The sequence below is a fragment of the Brassica napus genome, chromosome A7 (genome assembly GCF_020379485.1).
Source record: "Brassica napus cultivar Da-Ae chromosome A7, Da-Ae, whole genome shotgun sequence".
In the NCBI taxonomy this organism is placed as follows: domain Eukaryota; kingdom Viridiplantae; phylum Streptophyta; class Magnoliopsida; order Brassicales; family Brassicaceae; genus Brassica; species Brassica napus.
This window is the reverse complement of record NC_063440.1, coordinates 20,365,622-20,379,211: the sequence shown is the minus strand read 5'-3', so window position 1 is coordinate 20,379,211 and position 13,590 is coordinate 20,365,622. Positions and strand designations below refer to the sequence as shown.

At 34.5% G+C, this 13,590-nt stretch overlaps 2 protein-coding genes across 2 annotated transcripts; one reads left to right on the top strand and one right to left on the bottom strand.

The window, feature by feature from the left end:
* The first annotated feature begins 781 nt into the window (after positions 1–781).
* Positions 782–2,410, top strand: LOC106449647 (cytochrome P450 98A8). The gene has a single exon (XM_013891383.3). It carries the CDS (start codon positions 843–845, stop codon positions 2,337–2,339), a length of 1,497 nt encoding a protein of 498 aa, XP_013746837.3. The 5' UTR covers positions 782–842; the 3' UTR covers positions 2,340–2,410.
* A 340-nt stretch (positions 2,411–2,750) lies between these two features.
* Positions 2,751–12,103, bottom strand: LOC106383608 (F-box/kelch-repeat protein At2g22050-like). The gene has a single exon (XM_048735788.1). It carries the CDS (start codon positions 4,819–4,821, stop codon positions 3,637–3,639), a length of 1,185 nt encoding a protein of 394 aa, XP_048591745.1. The 5' UTR covers positions 4,822–12,103; the 3' UTR covers positions 2,751–3,636.
* Between the last annotated feature and the right edge of the window lie 1,487 nt (positions 12,104–13,590).

The window sequence follows — 13,590 nt, the reverse complement described above, 5'->3', positions numbered from 1 at the left end:
ACATTTAAAGTTTCAAGAAACGTATAAGATTAGACGCTTGCTTTTAATCAACAAGAAAACATGTTATAGTGTTCCTTAAGCATGGGATAAATAATGGTGATTTAAGTACCTATTTGATCTCTAAACATCAAATGGCTACTTAACCATTTTAATTATGAAACAACTTTTATCCTTAACTTCACATTTTTATTCTCAGTTCTTATTATAAAGTCATCATAATGATGAAATACTCTTTTATGTTTCATAAAGAAAAATATTTTCACCATATTTTTGTTACAAAGGAATATCACTTATTATTCAAATGCAATTTGTACCTATTTTAAGATTAAAATTAGTTGTATAATGCTGTGATCTTATAAATGAGTGTATTTATCTCAAAGACTACTAGTTAAATATATGTAATTATTAATCATTTTTTTAATTTGTGTGAAAATGTCAAAATGATACTCCTCATAAAACCAAGGGCATAATTTTCTAGATAAATATTTATGTAATGTAATCAAACAAGGTAGATATGTGACAAGGCATCTGCCATCTAGCATGCTGGGTTTCACTAGTCTTGTTGATGTGTTGTATCATTCGGATTTAAACTCGCTAAAACGCATTTTGTTGATATAAATCACCAAATTGACAATGCAAAGAGTGTGAGAGTGTAAAATGCATGTTTCATGCGCATGTCAAAGTTGTGTGTTGTTATCTAAAACAAACGTAAGCAAAAGTCCTAACATAATATATAGTTTCTGAAAAATATATTTTATAATGTGTATAAATAAATCTTCAGTGTGAGGTAAATGTTATAATCTATCAAACTTGTATATTTTCTTCCACTCACAGAGTAAAAAATGATTCTATATCTAATTATATCTGTAATCACCATCATCATCACCACCAACATGCTTTATCAACGGTGGTGGGCATCCAACATACCTCCAGGACCAAAGCCACGGTTTCTGCTCGGAAACATTCATCAACTGAAACCACATTGGACTCATTCTTTCTCCGAATGGTCAGAAACTTATGGTCCCATCATATCTGTATGGTTTGGAACAAACCTCTCTGTCGTTGTCTCTAGCTCTGATTTAGCCAAACAAGTGTTGAAAGACAACGACCATCAGTTATGTAATCGAGAAAGGGTCGCAAAGATGACTCAGTCAGGTAATGATCTTGTTTGGTCTGACTACAGTCCACATTACGTGAAGCTGAGGAAACTATGCACGTTGGAGCTTTTCTCTTTGAAGAGCATTGAGAGTTTCAGATCGTTGAGAGAGATGGAAACAAGGTCCATGGTCGAGTCGGTTTACAAGGACGTGATGATAGATTCAACAGATGATCAGACAAGAAAGCCAGTGGTGGTGAGGAAGTATCTAGCTGCTGTTGTTTTGAACACAATCTCAAAGTTAATGATTGGGAAAGAGTTCAGCACCGAGGAAGGTAAAGAGTTCAAAGAGATTGTCCACAAAGAACATTATCTTAGTGGCTCAGGGAGCTTGTTAGATGTCATCTGGTGGCTCAAATGGGTTTCGAAGTGGCTCGTTAGCGACAAGGACTTCTTGGCGCACATGGATAGGAGGACAAAGTGGTTTAGAGGAGCTATAATGGTGGAGGAAGATGTAGCTGTTGAGGATCACGAGGGGTTTGTTAGGAAACTGTTAGTGTTGAAAGAGAAGAAAGAGCTGAGTGAAGAGACGGTTCACGGATTAATCTGGAACATGTTCACCGCAGGCTCAGACACAACAGCTGTTGTCCTAGAATGGGCTATGGCAGAGATGATCAGATGCCCTAACGTGCAAAGAAAGGCTCAGCAAGAGCTTGATGCGGTGGTTGGATCAGAAAGGCTAATGACTGAAGCAGACATCCCAAAGCTGCCGTATCTACAATGTGTTGTCAAAGAAGCACTGAGACTTCACCCGTCAACACCAACAATGCTTCCACACAAAGCAAGTGAAACGGTCTGGTTAGGTGGGTATAAGGTTCCTAAAGGAACCACGGTTTATGTCCACGTGAAGGAGATAGGTCGGGATCCAGTGAACTGGATAAACCCTAAGGAGTTTAGACCAGAGCGGTTTCTCCTAGAGGACACTGATGTCAAAGGTCGAGACTTCAGGGTTCTTCCGTTTGGATCGGGGAGAAGGGTGTGTCCAGCTGCACAGCTCAGCATGAACTTGATGGCATTGGTGATGGGGAACTTGTTGCAATGCTTCTCGTGGAGTTCTCCTATTCCTCCGGATACTATTGACATGAGCGAGATTCCTGGATTACTTTGTGTCATGAAGACTCCAGTGGAAGCACTAGCTTCGCCGAGAGCTGCCACAAGAGTTATACCTTTAAATATGGGTTGAATAAATAAGATAATATAGATCATGGAAACTCAATAGACCATGATGACTCTCATCAGGGAGAGGAAGATGAAGTCATGTCAAAAACACTACATCATGGTCTAGACATTATTCTAAACGCTAAATTACTATCCCAATACATCGTTGGTAGTTTGTTTTTCCTTTTCTCCAGTATAAATAATAATCAAATAACTGTAGTTTATTGGAGTTTATAACAATGTTTTAAATTCAAAATTTTTAGATAAAGAGCTATAAAGGTTATTCTTACATTATAAGATTAGTTAAAAACATTATTACTAACCATGTTAATGTTGATTGATCCCACTGATTTTTAACTTTTTTTTGAACTCCCCCACTGTTTATGAGTACATGTACATCCATCATTAGCCAATTACTGTTTCAAACAAATCCAATTAAAGAAAAGTTAATACTTATGTATGCATGAATCTTTTCCCTTAATTTCTATATTACTAAATTACCATTCTACTTCGAGTATAACTAGGAAATAAAATTCTTCGATATAAAACCATTACATTGAGCTCTCTTCTTCTTATGTGCTCCTAGTCTCATATAATAACCTCTCTCCATTAAACAAAGAGTTCAGCCATGACGGAGTACACTGATTTTGAGTATACTGTCTCTCCTCGCCGGTGCCCGGCAGTCAAGTACCACTCCTCACCAACGTTGAGTTGGCTTAGTGGTAAAGGGGCTGCGACTGTAACTTCCGCCACTTGAGTTCAACTAACGGTGGAAGAGACTATTTTACAATGTTTGGGTTCCCGGCAAAGAGGTGAAAACACTTTTTTATTTAGCAAAAAAAAAAGTACCACTCCTCTTACTGTCGAGCTAACATGCACCGAAGTCCGCTACCGCAACGGTGTAATAACCTCATCACCGTCTCTTCCCGACAAAAGCACCGCCAATCAGTCCGGTTTTAATCGCTTAAAACAATCCAACGAAGACGTCGCTGCTGTTGAAATTTCTCGTGGTCCTAACGAAACCACCGTTACGTCCAGCTCAAGCGAACCCACTATTAAATACTTCTAAACTGCGCTAAGATTATTTTGCAAGTCTTGCGCCGGTTCGACATCACCAAATAAGTTAGACAAATATCATTATGTTCCTCCATGTGTGTAATCATGGATGATGTAAAACTCAGGTAGATTAATATCAACTTGAATAACGATGCAAACAATACGAGGAGCAGAAAAAAGAAACCACCTTGCATTTTCTTCAGAAACACTCATGAGTTTAACAAAACAAATATTGCTTCAAGAACACATATACTATATGTGATCAGTCAACCGGAAACAGCTAAACAATGAAGAAAACGAAACATAAATGGGACGGTAGCCACAGTACCAGACCAATCGATTGTCCCACAAATCTTTCCTCCAGCTCTGTCCAGTGAGACAAACATACACCGAACACTCTGAGTAACGGGGACATCAAATATATCTTCATCCCCCATATACAAAACCACAAGTCTTCCCTCGTATTCCGCCATGGCACCCGCATCTAAGATAAACATTAGTTCCTTCCCATCACGACCAACCAATCTTCTCCACACATCAAGCTTTGTATCGAACCACATCAAACCAGTCTTGTTAAAGAAAGCAAACAGAACATCCTCCACCACACACACGCTATGCGCCATATCATTTAACTTATCCTTGCTTCCACCTTCCGAGAGTCTCTGGCTTACCATCTGAACCAACCGTTCTCCTCCTTCACCTTCTCTAGGATCGTACACACTTGTCTTCTCGTAATCCACCATGTACACCTTCTCCTCCACCGTGGCACTACAGTTTGAAATCTTACGCACGTCCTCCTCCTCCGTAACCTCCCAAGTTTTCGATTTTGGATCAAAAACTTCGACTTGATGAAACAACCTTCCGTCGATGTATGGTTCGCCTCCGAGTACGTATATCTTCCCGTCGATCACTTCCACAGCTGCGTAGCGCTGTCTTCGAGGCACGCTCATGCTTGGTCCTCGAGTGATGCTCCCAGTTCGGGTATCAAGGATCCACAGATCAGTGGAAGGTTCTATAGATCCACCAATGAAGAAGATCTTTGACCCCACTGAAACGGTTGAAGAACCGTACTTAGGATGAGGAGGGAAGAGAGTTGGGTTCGGAACTAACCCATACTCCGTTGTTGATGTTTCGTTGAGAGTAAACCAGTGGAAAGATGAGTTGTCGTCGTCATCATCTTCTTCGAGACATACATGGAGGGAGCTCTTGGGGAGGGTGGATCGCAAGACGTTGAACTCAGGGGAGCGAACAAGGGATCTTAGGTCTTTTGAGACCCATGAGATGTTTAGGTGATAGCTTCTTGGGACGCGGACCAAGCATCTCAAAACGATATCGTCAGGCAGTGAAGAAAGCGACGGCTGCGGACGAGTGTATTTTTTGGGTGGCTCGTCGTCGGCTTTGGAGTTGGACATTGTTTCAAAAGGAGAGACTGAAAATTTTCGGTCTTGCATATTTAAGATGATGATGATGATGAAATCGAACAAAGCGGACTTTATAAAATTTACTACGTTACTTTTTTTGGGCTAGGTTATGATTCAGATATGGACAGCATTTATAAAAAACTATTACTTTACTTTTAAAACATTAATTTCAAAAATGCTATAGAATTATAAACGTTAATCAACAACAAGATTTCAGCAAAAGTCTGTATTGAGTTTTGTCTTAATTCGAATATGGTATGTCGAAATTGACCCGTTTAAGATTTTAATAAGACCTTGACCCAAAAAAAAAAGGCAACAAGATCTCAGTTTTATTGTAGTTGTAACTTCTCAAAGCTGATTTTGTGGGGTAAGTATTAATGTAATAGATTTTTAATGAGAGGATTTAATTCCAATTACATGATGCATTTTGGCCCAAAAAAACTCTAGACTAATAAAGATTATAAATTGGCTGTTAAAATTTTGACTGCTTGTGGGGTTAGAACTATTTAAAGTATGACTTCAAAAAACAATCTAGATTAGAAAGGGAATTTAGAAGTTGTGGGAAACAATTTTTTTTATAGCTCCTTTTATAAAATAATCACTAGATATGGATCCGTGTGACCGTACGGAATGTATTTTCTATTTTTGGATTTTTAATTGTCTAAACGATGCATTCATAATATTTAGTTGTATTACATTCACTAAGTCATGATTTTTTTTTGCGTGTTAAACCATCTATTATATGACGAATATTCGAATTCGATATCATATAAACAAATTCAAAATATATACCTAATTAGAGATTTGTATATGATATATATAAAGCAATATTTAAGAAATTAAAATATGAAGAAATGAATATATAATTGTGACTTAATATTCCATAGAGAAATTCGAAATTAGGTATACATGATGTTTATAAAAAATATAATGATTTTTCAACTTCTATAATATCTTTAACATATAAAAACGGCCGATTAATTTTTATAATTAAAAAAATGTGACTATGAAAATAAATTTTTATTAATAATAAATTATTTATGGGCTTGGTAAACATTACGTAAAAGTGCAATTCTATAAGTTATTTCCACAAAATCTTGTTGTTAGCGTAAATATAGAAAATTGCTTGAGTAGCAATTATTGAGAAAATATTTAAAATATTGTTACGTATTCCGCAAGTCAAATGATGATGAATATATTAGGAAACAAAATATAGATAATATATTATTTTCTTAAATATAATTGATAGCGAAAATGAGGGCTATAGTTTGGATGTAAATAGTTACAATATCACTCATTTACTATAAACTGTTCCCGAATTGAAGGAGGAAAAAATTATTTGGAAACATATTTGTTGATTTCGTAATATCAAATATTTTAATTGCCTGGGTACGTTTTACTTACTATATTTTATAGGTATAATAAATATTGAACATTGTTTGAAGGTTCGATCAAAAAAAAAAGAACATTGTTTGAAGGTTTGGATATATGAATAAAGATATTCAGTTTTGATTCTAAATTAATTTATTTGGTGTGTTTAGAATGATTAGAAATATTGAATTGTATAGATGGTTGAGAAATTGTCAAAAATACCAATTCATAATACTATTTTTAATGTTTACATTAACCATTTTTATCTTCATATTTAAAGAGGAAAAAATATTTATAACCTTATGATTAATTAATCTAGTCTTAAGTTTAGAGTTAAGGGTTAAGTAGGATTTTTGGAATGGAAAATTTAAGATTTTAATAAATATATTAAGAAAAATTTAAAAATAGTTTCAAAAAAAAAATTCAATTTTCAAAAAGAAATATTGAAAAAAAAAGTTGAATTTTTTTATAAGAAAGTTCGAATTTGAAAAGTATAATTCGAAAACATAAAAAAAATTATTTTTTATTTTTTATTCTTTTTATTTATTCAAATAGTTATTTATTATATAGATATAGAACAAATGTATAATAGTCTTTTGCCTCTTAAAGAAAAATGTATTTTTAAAAATATCATTTTAATGGTGATAAACATAAATAATGGTACCAACAAAAGGGCAAACATGAAAATTCCTCATGATGGTTTAAATATTATACATACAGAAATATGAGAAATTATCAAAAATATCACGTTCATAATACCACTTTTTATGTTTACCTTAACCATTTTAACCCTCATTTTTATAGAGGAAAATAACAATTTATAACCCTAGGGCTAACTAATATAGATTTAGGATTTAGAATTGAGTAGTGAAGTATAATTTTTGGAACGTGGAGTTTAGGGTTTTAATAAATATATAAATAAATATGTAAAAGAATTATAAAAAGTTAAAAAAAAAACAGTTTCAAAAAGACAATTTGAAAAAAAAATTCAAAAAAGAAAATATATAAAAAAATCGAATTTGAAGAAATATAATTTCAAAACATTAAAATATATATATATATATATATATTTTTAGGCCTGGCCGGTTTGATCGGCAGATAACCATTGATAAACCGGATATCAAAGGGTCATGGACATTCGGGTCCCAATCGGGTTTTGGTTTTATCCATTCGGGTTTCGATTTTTCGGGTTTATCAAAATTAACCCCATTCGGGTTATATAAAAGTTTGGTTCGGGACCGGTTCGGGTTATATCGGGTTCGGGTTGAGGTTAGTAAATCTTCAAAGAACCGGTATAATCCATTGTACTTTCGGATTCGGGTCCCAATCGGTTCTTCAGTTTAAAAATACATGATTTGTACCTATTTTGTAACTAAAACATAAATGAAATCGGTTCTTCATATTTAAAATACATGATTTGTACATATTTTAATAGCCAAAACATAAGTAAAATCGATTTAAAAATAAGAAAAAACATCAAACATGATCATTCAAAATCAAGCGAAAGATAAACATAGTTAGTGATAGAAAGAAAACCAGATAAATGAAATCATAAAACAAAAACTAAGTTCTCATAAAATAAAAAACATTATTTAATGAAAACAAAACCAAAATAAAAAGAATTTAGGCTTCAACCACCACATTCCACCATCAACCTTCATGTAATAGATAATTATTTTAGAAGTTCAATAATATCTTAAAGTATTTTGGATACATATTAAGAATTAAGATCATATTTGGTTCTTTTTGTGATTATAATGTTTCGGGTTCTATCGGATATCTATTTAGGTTCGGGTTCAGTTCGGATAATACCCATAACCCAATATACCAGAAAACAGGATCCATTCGTTATTTATGTCGGGTTCAGATCGGTTTGGATTTATTTTTATCGGATCGGATTCGGTTCGGATTTTTGGGTTCGGTTTATTTGCCCAGCCCTATCAAAGGGTGGGATCAGATATTCCGGATTTATTTGAAGAAGATTAAGCTTGATGACGAGCCGTCTTATTATTCTCAGAGGCTTGTGGCTCTCACTCCCGGTTTCGCTGGAGCTGATATTGCTAATGTCTTAATGAAGCGGCTCTTATTGCGGCTAGATGTGGAGGAGTGACGGTCACGATGGCGCATTTTGACGTGTTATTGGTGGTCTTGGGAAGAAAAACAGGGTGAAGAAACAAAAAAAAAAAGAGCTTTTTCTTTTTCAAACAATACTTTTGAGATGTGTCTGCATGTTTTTTTTTGGAAACATGTGATAAGTAAGTTGGATTTCAGAGCATCTCCAATGGGGTTCTATCCATTGGAATTCTAAACTTTCATATATGTGTAGGTATATATATGTATATATTATATATATCCATTGGAATTCTAAACTTTCATATATGTGTAGGTATATATATGTATATATTATATATACGTATGCAATTGTAGTGTCCATCACTTTACGGAAAACTCAACCCAAAATTTCTAAACTTTTATTTTTTGATAACTCTGGTATTTGGGTAGCCACATTCCCAACTATCCCCCCGAAAGGGGTCCAGTGCACCAACGGAAGGGATGTTAAATCCGTTGTGGCCAAGACTCGAACCCGGGTGGCGGGCAGTACAGCTGTACCTCCTTTACCACCAAGCTACGAGCGCTTGGTTTTTCTAAACTTTTATGTTTTATGACAAGCTATAATGGAGGAAGAATATACATGTAAAGAAGCGAGCCGCATGGCCAGTCTTGGGCATAATACCTAAAAGATTGGTCTAAATCAGTAGCGGCCTTAATACCAAGCATTAGAAGGTAGAGCTTACGGCTCAAAATAAATATATGTTTTTTACCAGCCACAAATTTACCATAGTTTGTCTATAGTGCAATGGTAGTGATAGTGTTACTTAGAGCACGATTATTGGGGGTTCTTAGGGTGAGGTCGGAATATAAGATTTTGTTTCTTAACTTTTAACTAAAAAAATTAGGAAGCAAGAACCCTCCAATAATTATGCTCTTAGTCTAGTGGTAGTGACTTCAAATCTCCATACCAGCATAAATTACTATCATGCGCTATATATTTTTTTAGCTTCTGGTCCTTAAATTCCGGCACAGGTCTAAATTCCCCAATTTTTTAAAAAAAAATTATATAGATAACTACCTCCAAATTTATAAAAAAGAATTTATAAATATTCGTACTAAAATTTTTTAACTTTTTTACGTAACCATGTTAATGCTGATCCCACGGAAGTTTTTTTAAAACTCCCCCACTGTTTATGAGTACATCCATAATTAGAATTAAAGAAAAGTTAATACTTATGCATGCACGACTTTTCCCTTTCTTATTTACTTAATTACCATTCGAGTATGAGTAGGAAATAACATTCTTCAATATAAAACTATTACATTGAGCTCTCTTCTTCTTCTTATATATGTTTCTCTCCAACTAGGCTCATATTATAACCTCTCTCCATTAAACAAAGAGTTCAGCCATGACGGAGTACACTGATTTTGAGTATACCATCTCTCCTCGCCGACAGTCAAGTACCACTCCGCTTACTGTCGAGCTAACATGCACCGAAGTCCGCCGCAGAAAAGTCCGCTACCGCAACGGTGTAATAACGTCATCACCGTTACTTCCCGAAAAAAACACCGTACATCAGTCCGGTTTTATTCGCTTAAAACAATCCAACGACGATGTCGCTGTTGAAATTTCTCGTGGTCCTAACGAAACAACCGTTACGTCCAGCTCAAGCGAACCCACTATTAACTACTCGCTAGACTGCGCTAAGATTATTTTGCAAATCTTGCGCCGCTTCGGCGTCACCAAATACGGTAGTACCACTATCTTGTGTGAGATCGACGCAGCTATTACATCATCATCGTCATGGGGGAGACAGAGGAGTGATTGAAGTCAAGATTTGGAAGATCATAACCAAAGTTTGTAGAATCTACGGTATGACGATTGAGGAGTATTTCTCCGATCCGACGTTGGAGGAGGAGAATGATAATGAATGTGTGATTTGCATGGAGGAATTCAAACAAGGAAAAGTGGTGTCTACATTGATTTGTGACCATCGTTTTCATGGACAATGCATATCCAAGTGGAAGAAGATCAGTCATCAATGTCCCTTGTGTCGATTTCGCTTCCACTAGGGTATTGGTTAGGTTTAATTAAGAACACAATGTGAAAAGCTGAGTCTGTAGTTTCATCGTAAGACAAACCAAAAAGGAAAAAAAAAAACAGTTTTGATCTTTTTGTATATAACAATTATTTGGGTTCGTGCAGTCTATATATCTTATTTTTTCATGAATATCTTTACATGCTACTATTTTAACGAAGAGTCTGAAAAACAAGTAGATTAACTCGTTCATATATGTCTGGAATAAACTTATATATGTTGGTTTAGTGTCGGTTTGCATCAATGATTTGCAGCAGACCTAACCAGTTTTGGCTAAGCAGTGGTCATGGGTATATAGTAATTTTTTTGACATTCATGGTTCGTGGATAGTAGTTATTGTTTCCCACTGTTTTTTCTGATGATGTCTCTCCACCATTACTACTCTTTCCCAACTAGCTACAAGTACTTAAGAGCCCTTATCCATATAAACAATAACTACCCGGTTCATAAACTCACCGGAGAGCCCGATGAGCCAGGCACGTTAGTGCGAACCGGCTTCCATTCTACTTATGCTGGCAATATTATGGTTACAGCTACAAGAGTGAAAAGCTGCACACAACTCTCCATGGATATAGTTCCAGGTTTCTATTTGTTTGACATAAAAATTTATGCATGTAGAGTAGTAGTATTATCTATGTACTTGGGTGAATATAAGGAAGTATTGCTTTACAATTAACAAAAGAGAATAGCAATTTATTGACATAATGTTAAACCAAAACAGGTAATGATGATATAGTAATCACTGGAGTAATCACTGGAGGAGGACATGCAGCAACACTAGCAGACCATGGTACCCAATGTGCACTACTAAAACCATTGGCTATTGCTGATGTTGCACCTACATTAGCTGGACCTTTCCCTATTGTTTTTGGCTGTGATTCCTCGATGGAGAGACAAGGTTGTTTCTTTCATTAAGCCTTAACATGAAAGCTGGTAAGGGCATCCCCATTGAGAGTTCAATGGGGGAGTTCACATGGTTTTCGAAAAAAAAAAATATTAAAATAAGTAAAAGAGGTGAACCTGTCTCTTGCAAGTTCACTGCAGTGAACCCGGGTCAACACTGTAGCGCGGGTTCCACGACACGTGGCGGCCCGCGATTGATCTGATTAATTTTTTTTTTTTTTTTTAAAAAACAAAATTCAAATAGAAAAAAAAAATAATAAAAAAATGCTTTGTGAACCCCTCCCATGGGGTTCACTGATGTACATGGCCTAACTTCTCTTGATCTCCCAGGTTTTTATCCCAACAGGCACGGCCTGCTAAGAGGAACACTAAGTTCTCTTGTTGCTCAAGATCTCTACAACTTCTTGCAATTTGCTTCTCCCAAGTCCAAAGTAAATGATAGATACGATTATGCTTACACACACTGACAGGCCCATGAGATGTGTCATGAGAGCGTAGTCCCATATAGTGTTTATTCGTTATTTTCTGAACTCTACTGTTCAAAGTCTTACGATATTGATTTTCGTAGTAGAGTAAATGCAAGTCAATAAAAAAGACAAAACAGAAGTATCCACTACTTATGGATCCGGGATCAGATAAATAGATTCTGATGTTAATAACTTGAAAAGAACACTTACAACAATCTTATGCCATGAGTTTGGTGAGTTGGTATCATCCCCACGTGCCATGTAGATCATCACATGCCATGCATTTAGCCAACGTGGACTTTTTGGACCTCATTCCATTGTTTTAGTGGGCGCATTTTTATTAAATATACATCCACTTACTACACCCTACTTAATCCCTATCTTCTTCTTTTGTATTTTCCAACAGCAGAACTTTTTCCTCATATTATAGTGTCTTATAAATTAAACAAGTTCAAGATTTTCATTAAAAATTACCATTCTGTGTAAAACTAATATTTTATAGTATAAACTAGTATTTTATAATAGTAAATATTTTTGTATGATTTTATTAACTAACAAAATAGAAAAAGCAAATATATATATATATACTATACAATATAACTGATTTTTTTTTATATAACTGATCTTCATAAACCAAAAAAAAAGTTACGGTCATTTTTAGAAAGAAAAAGAACTATATATGGCGTTCAGGACTATTGTGAAATACCCACATAAAAACATAGTCCACTACATGTTTCATGAGGCATTTGATTTTACCATTACTAATTTAGATAGAGATTTGAAATACCCACATAAAAACTTAAATGATTTGGTTCTTGAATTTGACAAGTTTTAGCTGGTTTAACAGAGCGCAATGTATTAGGAAATTTACTTTGATTTATTAGGGATCCTTAAAATATCTTTATGAGACATAAATTTGGATCGTATTCAGTATTTAAGTAATACTAGTTTCTAGTTTTTAACAAATGTTGCAATCGTGTTACCACCCACATTCAACTCCCGTTTTATGTGTATAGTGTTGATTGTAATTTATAAAAATATATTTTTAAATGCAATTTCTCATCTAATGGAACTGCATGTTAGGCATTGTATAGTTATTCGATTACCAAAAAGAATCATCATTATCACATTGCATTCATAAAAAAGTATCTTATATGTTTCCTAGATTTTAGAATCTTAATATATATAGTTTTAAAGTTAACTAATTGAATAAACGAAAACTTTGAGAGATACTGGCAATTTTATTTTTGGTTGACTGAAATATTGACTTACAAATATTATAACCAACATTATTAGTTTTATGTTTCTAAACATAACATATGTATTATTCAAAGCGATCTTGGCTGACATGTCTACATACGTTATGACATGCGTCAAACTTCCCAATTTTTTGTGTAAATAGATTTCATCTGTCCTTAAGAGATTTTGGACAGATTGAATCTGTTTACACAAAGATTTGTATTTTTCTATTATTGTAAAAAATAATTGAACTTTCTTCCAAAAGAATATGTTACCGTAGGGCATCATTATTTCGTTTGAATTAATGTGTGTAGACCATAATTAGTCTCTTCAGTGATAAATATATCTTGACAATTACAACAAATAAACAAACGAGCCGATTGCAATTAACTTATAACATTTACAATAGACGAACATGAGATCATGGGCGGATTCACGTGCTTGTTATTTACCTATCTCCATTAAATATTTAATATCTTCTTGAAAATCTGACATAGTTAAATATTTAGTCGGAAAAAATTTCTGACATAGTTTTGTCTACATTTTCGCTGCTTACGTATCTCCGTACATTCATATACGCATTAGTCGCCATATGCCACTCAACTTCTTATTTATTAAAATAGAAGTGATGATTTATTTCATGTGTGATTTTTATTTGAACCATCCTT